Raw genomic sequence first — 22129 nt, 5'->3', positions numbered from 1 at the left:
CCGTAATCTTTAAATGCTTCAACCTAACCCATAATCTCACCATCAGCCCATATTCCACTAATAACCCATGACCTAGTTATTTCACATTTCCTGTTACCTGTGTTATTCATTTAAATTGCCATTTCATTTATTTAACCTGAATTATTTAGTCAATAAACATATTTAACCGTATGTCGTTGTCTGTGCAGGTTTGTTTTTAATGTGGAGAACCGATGGATATGTGTAGAATTCACTTCTTCATATATGAGATGAATAAATTGATCTGAAATTGATTAAAATTGATACAAGTTAAACTTGTCCAGTCGAATTTGATTAATTACCTCCGGATTATTCAAATAGACAAAATAACGGAGGTGGTGCCCCATTAACGAGTGTTTATTATTAGTGTATCTCCTACACGGGGGTTACTGGAGCCAATCCCAGTTTCTCTATGGGCGAAGGCCAGGGTACACCCCTGGACGAGTCACCAGCTCATCACAGGGCCCTTTCTGATGGCAGAGGCTGCCACTTAAGGTGCCATCTGCACATCAGGAGCAATTTTGGGGTTCAGTATCTTGCTCAAGGATACTTCAACATGCATATAAATCTGTGAAATAAAATAATCTTTGAAGTAAACTGCTACATTTAGCTGTTCCTGCTCATCAACTTAGTGCTATAACAATAAATAGAATAGAAAACACCAAGATGTATATGTGCTGCCCTCTCCTGGCATGCAATGTCTCCACTAGTGGCAGCTGTATTTTAGACTGACTGAGAATTTAGGGTTTGCGTTTTGACCCCTTGAGCTTGTCAGTGTTACAGTGCTACAGCAGCAGACTGAGTTAATTATGTCAGCAGTTATAATTTAGTTTCCAAAGCATATGAAATACTGAATATGCCTGTAAATATAAGCACACATATTGTTTTATGTTTTGTTAAGTATGTGAATTAAAACATATCATTACATATCATAAATATACTTTTATTGCGGTAGTGATGCTCACGACCAATGGCGTATTAATGGAAATTCCCATTATGTGTTAGTGTCAAGCTAGCTGAGTGCCTGTTATATAAAATCGGGAATCAAAGAATGCATGCTGTAATATTTTCTCATATACAGTATGCAGTTCACATAGTGTTGGTTTCATATCAAATTTTTGGACATACTAATACTGTTTTAGTAAACTAAATGGCACGTTGGTAAGGAATTTCAGATGCTGAGTTTTGGGGAGACGTCTCACTCTGTCTCTCTCTCTCTATAACATTACTGTATAGATGTGCAGTCAGGTACCGAAATGTGGCACCAATTGTTTTAATTTGAATCGCTACTCTGTAGTATTGACGTAATTCAGTCAGTACCCTCAACGACTTTGGGCATGGAAATGACAACTGCGTCGGTCTGAATGAAACTAGCAATGACACATGGTGTTGCAAAAAGTAAAAAAGTTAAAGATAGGTATGAAACTGCGTGAAGTGGATATGTTAAAATGTTAAATTGTCCATTTCGGAAAGTTACGGAAATTGTCAGACGCAGCCCCCCCCCCCAATCCAGTGTCAGAGAGAAGGGATGGGGGGTGAGGGGGCTATTCAACCATCTGTCCAGAATACTGAGAGAAGCATACTGGCATTTTAAACTTTTTTTCTATCTTCTCTAGCACCTTACTGTTCTTCTGTTTGGATTTAATATTTATTTCATGCAGAAGATAAAGAAACATATACTGTATTCAGAGAGGCCTAATGCAAGCTTAGTGGCAGGTCTCTTCACCTCGTCTCAATCTCTAGTTGTCCTACCTGTCGGAGACATCTCAGAGACACTGGCACTGTAGGGACCATCAGGAAATCGTGGCTCGTTGTCATTGATGTCCTGCACCTTGATGATGAACTCAGACTCTGGCTCCAGAGGGACACCTGTGTGCATGTCAACAGCCTGGGCCCTCAGCGTGTAGAAGGACTTTTCCTCCCTGTAAAATATCAAGTATCACATACACTTAAAATGCATGTTAATATGTCTAAATAACAGAGGCAGCATGATGATAATGTAGTCTGGCCTAAGATATTTGTTACATGGTAATTAGGTGTCCATATGGTTTGAAGTGAGCTTGTGTTCATGCCAACACTGTGAACTTTAACACAATAATACCAGGATGAATGAGCAATGAATACCAACAAGCAAAATAGTTAACTGCTACAACTACACCTATATAAACACACACTTACAGCAAGAATGTATGGGTTTTCAAGGGACTGGGGTAAAAGGTGTCATGGTCACTCAGTTGGACACTGACACTGATTTGTGATTAGAATTTTATTGCCATGGCAACACCGGCAAGGTTTCCTCTTCTACATCTGCGTCTCTCCATAGTGTCTGTGACTGTTTATGGTTACAATTAACTTTGAAGTCTACTTTATTGTGTGTTCACCATTTTGTAGTGTTAATCTCTACTACTGAATATTACTATATATACTAAATAGGAGATTTAGGTTTTTGTACAAAGCAATGTACAAAATAAAAACTAATATAATGCAATAGATCAAATAGAAAAAATAAATAAATTTGACAACTTCCAAATGAGTAAAAGATTTTGTTTTGTTTGTCATCTGACAAACAATATTTTATACAATATAATTGTGATATGTAAATAACAGCAAGATTCTGTATGTACTGCACTACAATAGTAATTCCATGTTAAGTGATGGACATATTGAATATTGAACAAATCCAGTATCTGTGGCTGTCACAAGCCTCCAATGAGCCCATTCAATGGTTTCATTTGGTGCATATGAAATGACTGGACAGGCTACCTGTCTGTCTAACTGTGTACCTGCCTGCACCTACTCTGCCTGTGCACTCATCGCACATGACTGGAGTCCTCCACAAGGCTTGGTGGGAAGCTATTATCAAGCTAGTTTCACAAGAAATGCCAAAATTTCCCAATAGCACCTGAGTCATTAAACTCAATAGCACAAAATACACAACCCCTCAGCCAAAGAACAGAGCAACTGGGGCAGCAACAGACTCATTCAGCAGCGACCCAGTTGGCACAAAGCTCACACCTACAACAGTGAGTAGTAATTGTTGTACTGAGACACCTTTTCAGACTGAGGTTTGTTGTAAAGGCTATGATTGTGGCATTTAACAGAGTTGTGTATTTATGTACTTAATAGACTACAAAGGCTAAGAAAACTTGTTGAACATAGTGAACTAGCCACTATTACACATCTCCCAGCTGGCCAGTGAGACCTGTCAGTGTGTGACAGGAAAATATAGTCTAATCCCCAACAGTGAATGTTGTTATTCTATTTGACCCAAATTTAGTGCCTTTCTAACAAAAACTGTGATTGATCCATAAACCTGAATCAAGGTTATGTTGCCTTAGGGTCCAGTGTGTATGACTTAGTAACATCTTGGTTATAGATTGGTTATAATCTAAGGTTACAAATTGCTACCAACTGAATACCCTTCATCTCATCCACCTCTATGGTGGCTGCTAAAAACGCAAGAAACAAGAAAGTCCCTCTCTAGAACCAGTGTTTGGTTTGTCTGTTCTGAGCTACTGTAAAAACATGGCAGTGCAACATGGTGGACTGTGTTGAAGAGGACCCACTCTCTTCTGTACATATAAGGATGATTCTAAGGTAACGAAAACATGATGGTTCTGTTTCATGTGATTATACACTAATGAAAACATACAGTCATTATGAATAGTGTAGTCCATTTCTGCCAAATCACACTGGACCTTGGGTCTAACCTTACCCATAAAGGTTTTGGAACAATAACAAAAGCCCTTTTGGAAGCCATTAAAAAGTGACTAATTTAGTCATTTGGTTTGAGGACGCCTTATGAGTTTCCCACCTCTATTCCTCTCTTTTGACAAGTTGTCACCTGCCTTTACATTCTCTACTTTGCTAATTGTTTTAGCTTAGAGCTTGTAAATCTGAAAATTACACAGCAGCTGTTCATTGGAATCATATCAAATAATACTCAATTAACGTACATAACTACCTGATGTTAGCTGTATTATGCCAGCTAGCTTAATGACTTCAAGTTGAAGAATATCAAGATTTGCTACAATACAAGCTCGTAGCTTGTATTACCTTAGTTGAAAAGACACAAAAAGTGAGGAAAGATGGGGAGCAACTGTGTTATTTTGCATATCTAATACAGTAAAAATGCATGGCATTGACATCAATGATGCTATAAATGTGGTCTCCTGGACTGATCAGATTCCAGTCACAGGAAAACATAACTCTGGGAAAAAGCCTCATAATTCATGCTAAGACAGTATAGTTTATAAGCTAACATCACTGTTGGAACAAATCCTTGGCTCCCACACCCAGATGAACCAAACAAGGATATTTTAAATATTTATTGATTACTGTTATATCAAAACTTAAAAACACATTACCTACACTCTTTTTTTTAAAGTTGAAATCTTGAATGTAGCTGCAAAGCTAAAAGCGTTAGTGCACAATCTGTCTGAAGTGGTTGCACAAGCTTGACCGTGTGTGGAGGATTTAAATATTGAATTTTTAAATCAATTTGGGATCTTATGGCTCCCAGAGAGGGTATAGAGCCATTTTATGGTTTGTTTGTTTTTTGTTTTTTGGGGGGTTATTTTTTATTTTTATTTTTTTTGTTGTTTTTTTTTATGTTTTAAGACAAGTCCCCAGCTACTTTAGCTGAGAATGTTGCAACGCTGTTTTGCTGTGAAGATCCAGAAATGATTTGTGGACTATGAAACTTCACCTGACTTTCCATCAGAATGGGGGTGAGTAATGACTGAATTTTCATTTTTAGCTAAGCTGTTCCTTTAAGCAGAATGGCAACTAAGTGCACTTGAGCAGTTACAACCATCTGTCATTATCATATATTACTGTAAGGTTTTTTATTCCTTCACTCATCATTGTTCTACATAATCATCATAGCTGAAAGGCTGTTGGTGACAGCTGTTAGCACTGTATGTTACAGTTTCTTCTCCTCTACAGAGCAGTAACATGCCAGTAACATGCCTACTCAAAGCTTCTATTTTGACTTAAATTATGAATGGATAAAATGTTTACTTTGATGACTTGAAAGCAGTCAATATAAGCAGAATAATTCTGTGATACAAAATTGCTAATAGTACAAGACTATACAGCTTGATGTGTTGTTATGCATATTATCCTTGTAATGATTACAACGTTATAAACAAGGACTAACTAATGAACATTATTGATATCAAGAATCAGTCATATCTCTTTAATAAAGATCAATTGGTGTTGATTGAATGCCAGTCATTTCTCTATTAGAAGCTCTGCACTGAAAAATAGACAGCATTACTTTACTGTTGTAATTATTAATTAGTACTGACCTGTCAAGCCCCACCAGTGCATGTATATCTCCTGTAATTTGATCAATGGTGAAGATGGACCCAGCTCCTTCTCCTGACAGAGTGTACTTGACTGCATTGTCTCCATGGTCCATGTCTGTGTGTAGCTGACAGAAGCAAATATACACAAAACATTAAATCATAAAGCTCCTGAATGTGCTGAAGCTGCAATCAGTCACAATAAAACAAGATTTCTTGCCAAGGTCAATGTCATCAGTATCAATGTGTTAACCAATGTGCAAAACAAAACATGTGTTTTTTACTAAAAAACTTGAATCCCCTGAAAATAGATTAAATATTCACACATAAAATATTCACACATTAAGGTAATGGTGGACACAATGTATAGAGAACTAAAAGTCAACACTTTGAAAAAAATGTACATATAAGCAGTTGTGTAATATTAATATAATTAAAACAATTATTGGTTTTAATAAGTGTTATTTATTCAGGGGTAAATATGAGGGGAGTATTTGAATATGTACATTATTCTAGTCATTTACTGCATTTGTTATCTATATGAAAGCTTCATAAAACATGGCAGTGGTGAAAAATGAACACATATCTGAAACAAGCAAAGATTTTATAAGCACATAATGAGAGTAAAGGGAGTTTTTTCAATTGGAGGTATGTATCACATTATATACTTGAAATGGTGATTAATCAACATGCTCTTCTCCACCATGTATAGCAGATTGCTGAATTCTCAAAAACTGCGTAAATCATCAGCAGGACAGCACTCCAATTAAATGATTTATTAATGAAACCCTTCAGGCAGACACCCATCCTCAGCTTACAAATTGGCCTGTGTTTATTCAGTATGAGCGCTGTCCTGCTAGTAATTTTTGGTTACAGCATGCATACAAGTTTCCTTAAATGTGTTATTTGTTCTGTTTGTCCTCTTGTCCTACAAACAGCAAAATGTACTATACCGTCTGTCTGCTGAATTACAACAACATATAATTACATGTAATTACATTGCTTTTGTCTAAAGCAACTTACTGTAAGTGTATGAGCTTCACATCATTTCAACACCTGACTCCATTGACTCCTTCTAAAACAGTGACTGGAGAGGTGATGGGTTTTTGGAATCTGTTGACAACCAAAACTTCAGCAGTCCCACTGAGCTGAGAAGCATTGTAAAAGAATGTGTCTGTCGAAGTTGGGAAGATTTGGTAAGATTTCAACTTGAACTCACTGACAGGTTGTCATCAGATGACTTAAAGATGTCAACAGCTGAAAAGGTTTTTGATCAATAAAATGAGAAAAGTTCTCATACATAGATTGCACTTGTTTACTTGTTTATATTTATTTGTGCATTACAGCCACAGAGTTCATGATTTTATCTTTACACAAGCGTGCTGCCCAGGCTGCATTTTCTGTCCAAACCTGTCCAACTCAAATGACAGTAGATACCGACCCTGACAAAAACTGCATAGGAGTTCTGTCTTTTATGTCCAAACCCGACTCATGCCCAATGCAGTTAATGTAATGTAAAGCACAGAGTTTGTGTTACCCTGTCATGCAGTTGTTACAATAGTTACAGCTTGCGTGTTTACCCTGTTTACAGGTATGTACAGTATCGACGACCATGAAAAGCCACTGTTCTACAAACATAGATATAAAATAAAAAAATATATACATATATTTTATATGAATGGGTTTGCACTTAGTCACAAATAGCCTATGTCGTGCCTTCATGCATTGTCATGTAAATAATAAACCCCAGCAATTAACACGACATATAGCCCCAACACAGACGACAGGTCCATCACGTATTATTACTTCCTATCACATTTCATTTATTTTTAAACCTTATTTATTTATTTTTATAGAATCTTTTCAGCAGAAGAACTTAAAAGCACAATGTCAAATGATGTGACCAAACCCAACTCGAACCTGGACATCAATTCTAATATTTTGTCCACGCAAAGCCCAGCAGATGTTTTTGGGTATCCATGCTCTACTTTACAATGACATTTTACCTAGCTTGTGTCATTAGTAGCCCCAATCTAAACTCAGCAATATTATCTCCTGACTGTGCAATGCAGTTTGCAGGCTAAACAATGCAGCCACTAGATTATACTACAGTTTCTAGACTAAACTACCAATTTTAGACTAAAAGCTGTTACTAGACTAAACTACCAGTTTTAGAATAAATGATATGATTTCTATATTAAAGAACATGAGTTCTAAACTCAACAATTACATTTTTTCAAGACTGTGTTACTCCGTGCTTACTAATTTAGGAATACATTTCTAGACTACACAACTAAGCAGTACAAAATATAGATGAAAGTCATGAACTATTTACACATTTATAACCACAAAAATAGCTTTACCAGAAGAACCAACTTGTTCAAAACCACATTTATTTTCAAAGGGAGGTGATGCTTTCCAGCAGTGAATTCATTACATATCTCCAAAAGGGGTCCACTGATGTGAAAGTTAACATCTAACTGACCAAGACCCAGTGGGTTCCAAACACTGATGTGAAAAAGGGCCTGAATATTGCTGAAATTTAATGAAGATCCAGTGGAGATGAAATGTTGGTGTGAAAGTTAATAAGGATCAGAGGAAGGCCTAACACACAATATAGGAGCTGAACATTACACAGTCCTCTGCTTGAGGTCAATGCACAGAAGAACTGCTGTTGAATTATAGCCACACAGTCACTCACAGTAGCTCATAGCTTTTGAAATATTAATTTCTTAATATATATTTCAAATGAGAAAGCATATGACTGATACATGCAGCAGTTGGGTTTGAGGACACTGTGTTGTGTTAAGATTGTCATGTATCAAATAGCTGCAGTCAGTTCAGTGTGAGATTTGTCCTGTGGAGGGAATCCATTTCCCAGGCAAAGTTTGCTTTTACAAAGGCTTCTGCAGAAACGTCTCAACTGTTTTGAGTTCAATTGCAAATTTATTGAAAGGAAGGCTGAAGTGTGAAGGGGGCTGCAATGGTGGGGTCCAGTCTGTGTAATAGATCTGTGATTTGGGAGGCTTGTCAGATGCCAAAACAGTGCACTGAAACAGGATTTTACAACATTGGGCAATTATCACAGTGATGTATCCATTTATAGTTAGAAAGGTAAACAGTAGAAACAGGGTAGTTATTGGGAATGAGCAAGAACAGCTATCTGTATCTGTTCAACAAGCTAACCTATCTGTGTCTGTAACCGTACACATAACAGAGAAGTAGAAGTGGGTGGTGCTTAAACCCGCAGTGGGTGGGACTAACCGGATGTTGTTAATTAAAAATGTGATATGGGTTGATCACAAGTTGCTGTATTTATTCATTATTAGAGGAAAAGCCTCAGAATTCATTTTCAGATAAATGTTTCTGATCACGAGAGTAAGAGAACAGAACATGTTTTTTATAAACTCCATTGAGCAAACGAGAGTGGATATTGGCATGATGATATGCATACCCATATAAAGATATTGTGTTAAAATATTAGGTAAAAGTCTCAAAGTAGCTGATATGAAATGCACGAGAAGTCATTTTCTTGCAATTAATACGCTTAAGTTTCAAAAGTACAAGATAGATTAAAGATAAGTAATTAAAGATAATTACATATATATTTACATGTATATTTATACTGTATACTATGGGTTGACTGATTACCCACCTGGCTGATTATTGGATCTGGTATCATTTTTCACACTTTATATTAGGGAACACATATTAACCATGAACTAGTTTCTTACTAGCCTATATTTATTAAGTGGTTTACAACAACTCCCTAACTCACTATCAATAAGCAGTGATTAGGAAGTTATTAAGGGAAAACTCTCACAGTAGTTAATGGCCTAGTAATTGCAGAATATGATCATGCAGAATAAGGCATTAGTAAGTGATTTATAATGGCTTAACCACAGCCAATATGCTACTAATATGCAATATGCAATATGTGTGACTTCTAGTATTTGACCTTGAATGTAATGCGTTGTTGCATCAATAAATCATAACATTAACTGTCCATATCAGAGATATCAGAGAGCGGCTCTGAAACTCATCTAATTAGAAGTCTCTCAAACCAGCAGCATCCTTACACCAACTTACATCACTTCATCTTGATATTGAATCACTCTATATATTTGTCCATAATTCATTACAGTCAGTCATAATTGTAGGTGACACCACTGATTTAGAGGCTTGTATGAAATTATTCCAGAAATTAGGTTTGATATTCGGAGTGTTTAATTAGAGTAGCAGTCTTGGAATATTTAAAATGGAAATCACATGTATTGTGTTTGTATTGTATTTCTTATGAAAGACACTGCTGTTGGAATAGAGTTAGAGTCTTGCTTGTTTGTGATGAATACTGATGTCCTCACACTATGTTCTGGAGCAGTCATTTTGTTTTGCCATCATACCCTACAGTGACAGATGGAAGTGCCACAGCAAAGGTCAGACAGACATATGTAATGAGGGCAGTGAGGTGATATGTCTTTACACCCAAAAGACCACAAGAGCTGCAAAAAAATCCTACTGGGAGACAAACAAACATGAGAGTTCTACATAATGGCTGCTGCAACACAACACATTCTACAGTGTTGCAGTATGAAGGGAATGTTCAATATGAAAATACTTAACTGATGTAATGGTGTCCTTTTGTTAGTTGTGACTTGTCACAGGATGTTATTCCATCCTGCTATATGCTATATTTTTACTAAAGTGTCATGGTTCTCCAAATCGTGATTTGATTTGATCTTTGATATAAGCATTTTTTTCCCACTTTTTTCCCACTGATGGCTATGTTTTTGTTCGACAATCACGTCGACAGGAGTATTTTACAACCACAGCTTGACTTTATCCTGGTAGATTTGCAGGTTAGGGTTAGGCAACTTCAAGCAATATTTGCCAAAATCGTTCAACAAAAAAATACCACCAATGATGTGCCTGTGCAGGCATCAGATTTGAAATACTAACACCACACAACCAGCAGTATTTTGGGAAATAGTTACTCTTTGTATAGTACTCATGTAATTATATTGTGACCTCTTTGGCACACAATGACCCCTTCAACACATGCACACATAAATGAACACATACTGTGTCTACCCCAACAACAAAAACTCTGTCTCTGACTTGATGTCACTTTGACAGTCTCCGCTGCTCCTGCCTCCTCACAGTTCAAAAAGAATACATTTACCTCAGCATTACAGAACTGTGATAAGTATTTGCAGTAGGAGAATTTGGTCATTACCGATTATTTCCTGTCACTGTGTACTCACATGATGCTTTAGTCAGCTGTGTATCTCTCTAACACCTTAGATTTTTTTTCTCTTTTCAATACTTTCTAAATGGGTATACAGTGGTTGTAGAAAAAGCAGCTATGGTTACTGGGTCCTCATTTGATGCCTCAAAATCGTATAGGTGGAGTAGGAGCGTCAAGGCAGTTTGACACGCCTGATAACACTTTCAGTGTACATATATCCACTTTAAACGTACGTATTTCAAAACTCTTGCCTCAGCAACTTTAAATGCATTTGGGCTGTCAGTGATTCAACTATAAAGAACAAAAGATAGAAACTCAGTTTGTTACAAGTTTGGTCTCTCAAATCTGTCCCTAGTAAACTATCGTCCAAAGCTTATCAATAAAGGATCTCTGAAAGAAAACAAACAAACAAAAAAACACAAACTAACATCTCTGACACTGTTGTAGTTAGCTCAAGTACCAGTCAGTTGATCGTCTTCATGCAAACAGGATAAGTGTCTGGAAGTGCAGCTGCAGGCTAACAGTAGGCTAGAGGTGTTGTCCTTGAAGTGTTTTTTTAAAAAAAAGTACAAAAATACAGGAAGACTCTCCAATCCTGACTTCGATGGTCAAAACTTTATGCTCACACTGTACAGCCCAATAGAGTTACGCCCCTTCTGGTTTGCCCCATGGGACCTTATTTTGGAAAAACATTGTATGGTAGTGAATGGAGAAAGACAAATATTGTTTTGATTCCGCTTGAGTTTTGCCATGAACTACACATATGATGATTTTTAATTTAAAAAACACAAAACTCAATGGTAATTTACTTTATTTACACTAAACTGCAACTATATTGACTTTGAAAATTATTATTTTAAATTGACAAACATCATATGTGTAGTGTCTGGCATAATCCAAGCGGGAGCAGTTTTAGCCAGAACATGTAAAATACTAAAATTGCTCTGCTTTATGAGGGTTCTTTAGACACTAGTCATATGAGGAAAAGTGAAAAGTAGTCAGGAGCAACAATTTCAGGTTTTGAATCAATTTTAATTCATACAGTGTCTGCCTGACAGGAGACTCAATCATTGAACAGCTTGATGACCCATCATCCTGCAGCCTATCTGTTCTGATGTCACAAAGAACTGCAAGATTTTGCTGTTATTGAGCACGGTGGATGAAATAATTCATCATTAATGAGGAACCTGCAATGGACTCCAGCATCAGAAACTTAAGTGCGTCTCCCCCTTAAGAGAGAGGATGTGCGCATTTACGTACGAGACCGAATATAGTTTAATTTCCTTGACTATTGAAATCTCCTGACAGGATTGGTCAGGATGTTAATTAGTGTTCTGTGTTCTTCTTCACAGCCCAAAATCATACAGTGAAAAGGTTTGGAATAAAGCAGCCTGCTCCACCTGATAAATCATGAGCTACATTTTAGCTGTTTCCTCTGGAGAGTTTCCTCTGTCATTTCCTGTTTATAATACAGATTATAGTTTGCTTAAATGAGTGTTTACTACAGTGACATTACTACGTGCATGGAAAGGAAACCTTTAAATGACTGAAAACAGCCTCTCTAATCATTAAAGCACAGTGTACCTGTGTTGTAAACCCGCCTATGTAGGCCCATCTTACTACTACTATATGAATATTGAGCCCTCTATATAGCAGGTATGTTCCTCATTGAAAATGAATTATTTCAACCACCCACACTGCGCCCCTATTAATCCGAATGATGGTCCTTATGACCTGGCCTGCCCGATCAGTGGACTGAGATCTGCGCATCACATTATGCATGCAGACGCATCGCAACGCTCCTCCTCTATAAGTTAAATACGTCTTTGAGGTCTGAGGTCTTTGTGCCCTTACTTCAGATTGATAAAATTTATTCAGATGTAGAGTGTGTGTAACTCCAAACTCAGAGTACTTTCCCCTACAAACTGTACTCAGCTAAAGTACTTCAGTACATTTATTTAGTGTAAACTTCTTGTTGTTGTCACATTTAACTGCAGTGTACAGTTTAACACATGTTCATGTTCCTCTGAAAAGTTCAGCTGTGTTTAGCTCTGTTGCAAGCCATTAGCTCTGTAAGCTGTCAGCTCAGTCAGCTGTTATCTCCAGTTGCTGTTAGCTCTCATGCTACAGACAATCCCAAATAAATTGAATTGACTACCTCTGACTACAACGGAGCATGTCTTCAGCTCTTCTGATCAGGCTCTATAGACCACCGTTTAAACTTTAACCCAAATTGGCTGATAACGATTGGTGCCCGATCAATCAGAGCACCCTTAGAAATGACGTTTCCTCCAGTGAGAGGAGGACTGATTCTTTCCTCCGTACAGCCCCATGCATTTTTAAATCCTCTTCAGCGTACACATACTTATCACAATGTAATCCACTGTGCTCAATAACAGCAAACTCTCGCCATGTCTCAACCCAAGCATGAAGTAGAACTTAATTAAATCTTGTAAATGAGACATTATAACAATATCACCTTATAACGTGAAACTTTTCACGTTCTTAAAATACAAGTCATCACATTTTAACCTGAAACATTTCATGTTATTGCAATAAAATTTTCATGTTATAGTGTTATAGTGCTTATTTTTTGCTTATAGTTCATTTGGTTCGAATCTGTGGATGAGTTAGTAAACTTGATGTGTTCCCCCTTTGGTTTTCTTTTCTCTTCACACAGAAATAATAATAATAAAAAAAACAAAAAACAAACCAAAATACATCTCTAAAAGTCATAGTACAAGCCATGTCACTTTTTTCAATGGTTAGATGTGTCTGGGGCGATCCTAGATCAAAAATACAGGAAGAAATAATAATAATAATAATAACAATAAAATAATGCCTAATCTTGTCACCAACATTGACTTGACAAGGTGAGGATTCTGCTCCTGGCCAAGAGAACACAGTTTCCAGCAAACACACTGATACACAAACACACACTGGTATTTTCCAGAATGCAAACCCAGCAGGAATGTGTACAACCCTTTTTGTCACAGCCAACCAGTGAAGAGAGAAATCCAGCTACCACTCAGCCTGTACCTAGGATATGTATTCAGCTGAGTGTCATTGTGTATGTGGGCGCATAGCACATGACTTTTGCACGGTGCGTATCATGTCACAGTGCAGTGAATTTGTGCTGCCCAGATTACAGAGACCCTTCCTGCAGAAGTGTTTATGCAATGGAAGAACAGCTCTGTGAGTTTTATTCTTCACAGCCTTCTTCACTCCTTAAACACTGTTTCTTCTTTCTTGCTAGGTTTCACCTGCCTGCCTTCAGTGTTAAAAAATAAACATGTGCTTATTATGTTGATACCATTAAGATATTAAAAGAATAATATTAGTGTTTGGGTACAGTCCCATTAAAAAAGACCTCCAGATGAAACTCCATATCAGCAGAATGACATCATTTGCCTGTGCCAGCTACACCAGGGCTATAGTGTGCTATAGCCACATCACAAATCTGTATAGCCCCAGTTAAGCCCCCTCAAGCATATTAATATTTTCTTTTTCCATTAAATAAAAAACAGTATTTCTGTCCCCAGTTTGTTCCCTGACAGCATATATGCGCAGTTGACATAGGGTCATAGGTGGTGGGTGAGGCTGATATAGGGAAACTAATATTTGACCAATGATTATACTTGTTTTACCGACCACAGAGGACACCATCATTATGTTCATCACTAAACTATCATCAAACACCATTAAGTATTAAACAACATGACAGCATAGCTCATATAGCGTGCACAAAACTCACTTGCTTCAGGTGTTACTGAGTGACCTCACAGTGTTCTTTCTTTTCCTCTCTCGTTTTTGAAATCATTTTTTAAAATGCATCCAAAACACTTGAAGTGTGCATTAAAGCCCACAGGGGTCATACTTACAGTTTCTGCTGCTGGAGGATCGCTGCAGGTAATGTAGACTAATTAATAATTTTTATCTGTCATTCAAAACATTATTATAAATGCACAGTTGTCTGATTATTGACCTTACACTGGAAATAATGTTACTGTGATAAATCTGAATGCCAGCCTGTTCTCATCAGAAACATCCAGCACTAAATAAGTATCGTAGTAATTCTCAAACTCAAACCATGATGTTTGCCTAAACTTAACCAGGTTGTGAGACAATGAAGGTCTGGTGCACTGCTATGAACAGGTGGGGACTATTTTCAATCCACATTTAGTGGTCTAGGTTCACTCTCTACCTCATACATTTTTGGTTGATGTGAGGTCATAAATTTTGCCACAGCAACCTTCTGACCAAATTTGAATTAGCAAGCCTTTATACAACTTCATTATCCACTGTCTAAGCCAGACACGTGGTCTGTAGACATTCTGTGCAGGTTGCAGATCAGTGTGAGGGGAATTATGGTGTTTTCAGGGGAAGCAGTGCAGCAAATGTAAAAAAGAAAACATGTTCCTTTATTTGTGTGGCATGTTTGCCTGTTAGAGGTAATTAGCAATTGATTAGATGTGTATGTGTTTAGTCGTAACTCCTTTAGTCCAAGCAGGAATGCAGATCTGCCATAATCTTCTAAACCTGCCTGCCTGCCACAGATTCAACCAAAGGTTTTAGCACTAAAAGCTCTCACTCAAACTCCAAGTGGCATGAGGTCATGTGATTCCCTCTGCCTCCCTCCCTCCCTCCACACAGCCCTGCACCCTCCAGTGATAATCAAGCTGTGACCCTGCTATTAGCACCAACAGCAGATTAATCAGAAGCCCCTGGGCACAAGTTGTCTCTGGCTGGGCACGAATGTAGCCAAGCTTAATCAGCCTGACTGCCCTGCACGTGTTCTCCTCCCTGTGTGTAGCCGGGCCAACAGAGAACTATAGAGCTTAGAGAAGTTCAGTTGCACAAGTACTCTCTCCACTGTGGCGTGTCATGTCAAGTGTAGTGATCCTGGCTGATAGTGCTAGCTCACCTGATGAAAGTTGGTCTTAGACCATATAAAGTGGGGCTTCTTAAAACATAAGCCATGTGCCAGATCCAGATTGTATGTCACTTACTGGAGTATATAAAGACATACTCTCCTGTGTTAGCTACACAGAATTACCTTAGCTTAAATGTATTTGTCTGCATTCATTTTGTTTCAGTCACAACCATTCTAATATCATTACTATTAAGATGCCTCTCTCAGTCAGTAACATAATCCCAGTACACCTCTTGCCCCTACCACTTAGCCCTACCCCTCCATTTTGCGCTACATGCCTAGGGGTAGGGCGGAAAGAGTGCCCTGATAGAGGAGTAGAGTGAAGTGTTAGGGCTACATGGCCCTCCAAGAGGAGGACATCCTGATGAGCAGTTGGCGCCTTGCACGGCATGCTAGTTGCATGCTAGTTGCATGCTAACTAGCTAGCTAGTTAGCAACACAAAGAAGCTTTGTTTGCATGAAAATGTATATTCAGTAGGTGCATCACATCCTGACATGTCCAATGAGTGATAAAACTGTGACAATGAAACAGGAACTGAACTCGTACAAACCACAAAACCAGACAGCAAAGATGAAGATCCAGCTGTTAAGAGTTTCTCCAGAGATCAGCCTTTGGAAAAATAAAGTGATCATCCAGCAAACTGTTCGCCATCCGCTTTAAAAATATTTAAACAGGTATAAAGGACAGAATTGATTCAAATGTAGGATGCAGACAGCAGCTGTAATAATGCAGAGTACTAACTGCAAAAGAAATCTGATCTTTATTTTAACCCATCTATGAATCAACTTCATCTCAGTTTAATTTCCAAGGATAGGCCTAAACTATATTCCCTATAACTTAACTCATGTAAATGTCTGAACTGACTACACTTAAACTGCAGACACAAGTTTGCTTTTATCACTTTAATGCGCAGATCACAGGTATATCCATGGACACCATGGAAAATCTGGGGACGGCCTTCCATTCCGAAACACCTCCATTGCGAAACCCCTCCATTCTGAAACACCCCCACTCCGAAACACCGCTGTTCTGAATCAGACTTTCAAGTTCCAATTACTTCCCAATAGGGTTAGGGTTAGGGTTAGGGTCAGGATTACCCCAATAGCCTTTTCGGAATAGCGGGGTCTTTAGAAAAAATGTCTCTACAGCTATTAAAGCTGACTGACAGCTGATCCAGCTGTGATCAGCTGCAGCCGTCATCAGCAACAGATGTCGGTACTTCTCATTTCACTAACTCGCACGTGCTAATTACTAAAAAGTCTTTAAAAAACACATCCATGTCACCTCCTGGGCTCCCCTTTTGGCTTTCTAGAGCCAATGTTTGGTTTGTTTATGTAGAAATATGGCAGTGCAACATGATGGACTGGAAAAGGACCTGCTCCCTCTGTAGATATGAAGACTCATTCTAAAGTAATGAAAACACAAAGATTCTTTGATTCAGGTAATTCTACAGTAATGAAAACATAATAATACATATTGTCTGCTCTTAAATCCTACAGTGGATCTTTAAAATTCACTTATATATCAAGATAGGTTTACCTGTATAGGAGCACTATTCAGCATTAAACCATTGTATGATGTCTTCTGTGGCTCTAAAGTCTGAGAAAATAATCCTGATGATGTCATAGTGATGTCATCAGTCCTGTGTTACAAACTTGGGATGAACAAACTTGTGAGAACATAAAAATGAAATAATGCTATCAAGATGCAAGTGTTCAGCATTTTTGTAGCTTGAGCCTTCCAGGGGAAGTCAGGATATTTCAGCCTCTGCTGCAGCTAGTTTGACCATTTTCCAAGTTCAGTACAAACACTCAAACCCTGAACTGTTTTTTATGGCATTTCATCCACTTTTGTTTTAGAAAATGAGACTTAATGACATAAGAGCACTACATAATGTAATCTCAGTTTGAAATGAAGTAGATCTGTGCTGTTCAGATGACATGTAGTGGCAGCTGATTACAGCTAATTAAGCAGCTCATTCACATGTCACTGTGAATTCTGCTTCTGTCTCCCTAACACGGAACCAGACAACTTTTGGTAAAAGCCACATAATGAAGTAAAGTGGAGCGACATGTTTGTAGAGTATAATGGATTCATAGTGATGATGTAACTGTGAGTCATCCACCTAATGCGCCATGACACAGAGGCTACTAGAGGTAAACATTTCTCAGTCGCACAGTTATGGTGAATTAATCAGAGATGACATTGGAAACAACACATACTAGTGTTATAAAGCACCTGTATTACATCATGATTATACAAACAGTTTCAACCAAGCAAACTGTTTGGTGAACTAGACATTTAGAGCACGCTCAAATCAGCATGACAGCACACCAACAACAGCAACACTGTAACTGACATCAGCGACCAAGCACCTTGGTCCTGATTGCATCTCTGTTGTGCCCTAATGGCGGTAAAGCTCATGGTCTCGTGTAATAATGCTTAATTTCAAACCAGGAAGAAGGAATGCTACTTTCTTAATCCACAATCTAGGAGTTCATGAAAAACAAACAAACAAAAAAACCAAACACACATATCATAACATATCATACATATGATTGCATCATTTTGGCAACATATTACAACTGATTGCAGATTGAGGTTTTAAGGTATCACAATGAGATATCGTCACTGATAAATGATAAAAACATGTTGAAAGTGGAAATATCCAATAATAAACACATTGGTTCATTCAATTTAACTCACCATCTGTTAGTTCTCCAGGTCTTTCTATTTGACAATCTACAGTATATCCATGTTCAGTACCATTGACAGCTCCCTACTCAGACTGTAGCAGGTACCAGCAATTTCTTTTTTTTTTCAGTACTAATATATTACTAAAGCTGACAAGAAAAAACTCAAGGAACAAAGTTCAAGATCACTAACCATGTGCGTCTTCATCAGAGTCAGGACTTTTACATAAAAAATGTCACAATGGCAATCTGATGGACTAAGTTGGATGAAGTAACATGTATGTCACAAGGCATACATCAACATAAAGGCTGCACTATGATGAATTTAGCCAAAACTAATCATCAGACCAACAAACACTCTATATTTTCAATTTACTTCATCTGCATCCTCCAAATTAAAAACACTCTGCCTACAGCATGTACATAAATAGGAACTGAATGAGAGTCCAAGCTTAGCGTTTGTTCTATGCTTGGTCACTCTCTGACTCTATAAAAGAGGCAGCAAAAAAAAATAATAAATTGGAAATAGGAATAGGAAATTGATGAAAAATGTAGTACAGGAGGGAAAGTGTCCCTCGCAGTCAATTTATTAAGACTAAGACTACAAAATAAGTTTCTAAGAGAAAAAAAGTAAAATAAAATAAAATCTAAAAAAAAAAAAAAAAATAAATAATTAAGAAAAATTAGGATTTCTATTGAACTCAGGGGAGTCCTGCAGCTATTGATTTATTGTTCAGTATCAGTTTACCTGTTGGTGACACCAATGCAGCTCCAGACAAATGTATGGTGTGAAATCAGGCTGTCTTTATTAAGATAAGTAACTGTGTTTATAAGAGTGAAACTGTAATTTAGAAGGTGTGTGGTTGTATTTTTTCTGGTTAATAAGGATTTGGCTCCTCATCCCTTTCAGCTAAAATAGTAAGGAGCGAATCTCAGTGCTCTGGCTTCATGGCTCTACAGACTGAAGCTGTGCTCACACATGATCCTGCTCACATGATCTTATGGGGAAGCAGAGGTAAACAAACTGGAGATTAGCGTGGTGCAGCAACTTGTTATAGTAACACATTGCAGTGAGAAATAGTCAACACAGAATGTCTATTCTTCAGCGAGAACTGGAGTTGAGATTTTATTTTTCTTTTAACAGTAGTATGCTAGCTAACATTAGCCTTAAAGGCTAGAATGTTAACTGTGGCTTGGCAGTGCGTCAGCTGCTCCAGGATGCCTTTCTCATTGGTTATTGTGGTCAGTAAATATTAAAAAAAAAATGATATTATCAGGGTGGCCCCAATGAGTCTGTGAGCAGTTCAAGAGGCTTAAGACTGGATCTGTAAACCCATCACATTACCAGATAATCTGTGCCAAACAGCAGGTTTTACACGGGCACTGCACTAGTTTTATTAAATGGGCTAAGGAAACAATCAATTTTGTGTAATTATCACAACTTAATTTGACAACATACAGTTAGATGAAGGATGTGTCCATAGAAATGAGTCAGTTATGACTTGAAAATAATTCATGTGTGGAGTTTACATTGTATAATGCTGACCCAGGTCATGATTCAGGTAACTGTGAATCATGTTGCAGAGACTGTTGCAGGTTTGGCAAGAAACAGCTGCTAACTTTGAAACCAGATTTTAAAATAAGGCTTGTATCAAATCATCGACAATCAAGTCAGGCTAACTCAGTCATTCACATACAAAGAACAGAGCCTGCGTTTCTTAACAGTACTTTTTTTTTTAGTCACATATGATGCTGACATGTTTTGACATAAGTCAGGGTTATTTGAGTCACCAACAGAAATCCTGGTCTCTCTTTGCCTCTAAACCCTCTCTTTACTTCTTGCTCACACACTAACCATAACCCTTTCAGTGTGTTTGTGTGTCCGCCAGCTGGAGGTCTGAGGCCTCCTGCAGAGAAAAAGCTGCTGCCGGTCTACGGTGTTAGGTCAGTTGGTGGAGAGCTGCTTGCCAAACTGATCACATCAGCAGCAGCACCCTGAACTCTTCCTAATACTTTCAAGGATGTAGGGAATTTCCTTTTTCACAACTAACTGTCTTTGGTTAAATTATTAGAAAAAGTTATTAGAAAGTTATTAGAAAAAAATTCTGCTTTCTTGACTAGGAAGGAGTGCTGCAGGGATGACATATTTTTGTAGGCTAACCCAGAAAATTAGCATCACCCTGGATCCCTTGACAAAAAGCCCATGGGAATTTTCAATGGGATTTTGGATTTTGAAAAACAAGTTCTGTGGAAAACACAAGCATATGAAACTTACACATTTTTTCAGCAAGATAATCTTCACAAATAAAAGCACTTTGTGCACAATTTTTGAAGCATAAATGAAATCAATAGAAGTAGAAAGCTAACCTTAGGCTATAAACAACTACATCCCGGTCGTCAGTCACCACCATTGAGCTTCCTACTATATTTTAATATACACACTATACTATAAATTGATCAATAAATAGGTGGACTTACAATAGTTTGTGACTAGTCCACCTATAAAGACAAACTGGAGAGTAGATGAATCTCTGTGTTTGGCGTGATGATGTTTCATGTCCCCAGCAGCCTCTGTAAACTTATTTAGCCACTTGTTAACAACTGCCTTTTTACACGTAACTGCTTCAAAATTCACATGTTGAACAAAATGTAAAAATCACTTAGCTTGTGCTAACCACGGACCAAATTTCTGGCATCTAACTGATGCTCATTAAAAAAACCCATTGACTTCAAGACAAGGGAACCAATCGTGTAAAAATGCTAACTTATTTCCAGGTTTTAGGATTTATACCTGGTATAGTCAGAATAGGCAGAACAAATTAATAATAACCATTAGCTACTCAAATCCAATTATTTTAGAACCTGCTATTTAGCACCTTATTTGTCTTGATTTCCAGCAACATATTCAATGTTCACAAATGGGTAAGTTATTTTAAATACTACATTTTAACAAGTATTTTAAAGGTGCACTATGTAGTTTTGCGGAGGAAATTTTAATCAGAAGAGAAAGATTAACTGATTTTCTATGCCTCAGCAAACTAATTAAACAAACACTCTTCATTTTTCATGACCAAAAAAACTGAATAAACAAACTGACCTTAAAGGACAACACAATTTCATACTGTTTTACTTTGTTTATATTTGGCGGACCCTGCCACCTTTCAAACTTCAAACAGTGTTCTGGGACCTTATTTTCCTCTGAGAACAGCTTGTTTATTTATTTTTAGGAAAAATACATATTTCTAAGTTTGTATCATTACCTCATTAATATTGTAAATATTAACATTCTAAGTTTGAATTTTTTGAAAGTACATGGTGCCCATTTAACATTGCAATCTGAACAGCAGAAGTTTTAGATTTATGGCATTTCTACTGTCCCAGCAGTCACTCTCCTTACATTCATTCATACTTGCATTTTAAATTACAATAATCAACTGTGGGAGACCCTCATTTTCAATTATTGATGGACAATCAGAAGCAAACCAGTTCAAATAGAAATACAAACACAAAATAACAAACTATATCAGTTAAAACATTAATAGGGTGATAGTGGATGGTTATTAAGTATAAACCTGAAGTGATATAAGAGAATACAGTTTTAGGCCACATTGTAAGAGATTCAAAGAGACTGCACTAATACTTAAAGCAAGTATTTCCAAGATCAGACCTGGCATGAGGCAACTGATGAACCAGCCAGTCACTGGAGTGAATTAAAGAGGAACCATGGTTACAATGTAACATAGATGTAATAAATGGTGGTACATTTTCCAACCAGGGCTTTTAAGATGAACAGATGCCAGTAATCATCTCGTCTCTCAGGGATGCAATGGTATTGTGGCTACAACTGGTAATAAATTGCAATTTACAAACTAGATTCCTGCTGTGGTATTTAAATGTAAATTTGCCATCAAGCCAAATGTAAAGATT

General features: G+C 37.5%; 1 protein-coding gene across 1 annotated transcript in view; it reads right to left on the bottom strand.

Moving 5' to 3' along the window:
* Positions 1-22129, bottom strand: part of LOC141016640 (cadherin-12-like) — a 91970-nt gene that overhangs the window by 66825 nt on the left and 3016 nt on the right. The window contains exons 2-3 of the mRNA XM_073491131.1: positions 5331-5455; positions 1771-1940 (exon numbers count right to left, since the gene is read on the bottom strand). Coding sequence (XP_073347232.1) covers positions 1771-1940; positions 5331-5455 — 295 coding nt within the window. The remainder of the gene's footprint in view (positions 1-1770; positions 1941-5330; positions 5456-22129) is intronic.

Source organism: Pagrus major, chromosome 21, assembly GCF_040436345.1.
Source record: "Pagrus major chromosome 21, Pma_NU_1.0".
NCBI classification, from domain to species: Eukaryota; Metazoa; Chordata; class Actinopteri; order Spariformes; family Sparidae; genus Pagrus; species Pagrus major.
This window is presented reverse-complemented; position numbering and strand designations above follow the sequence as displayed.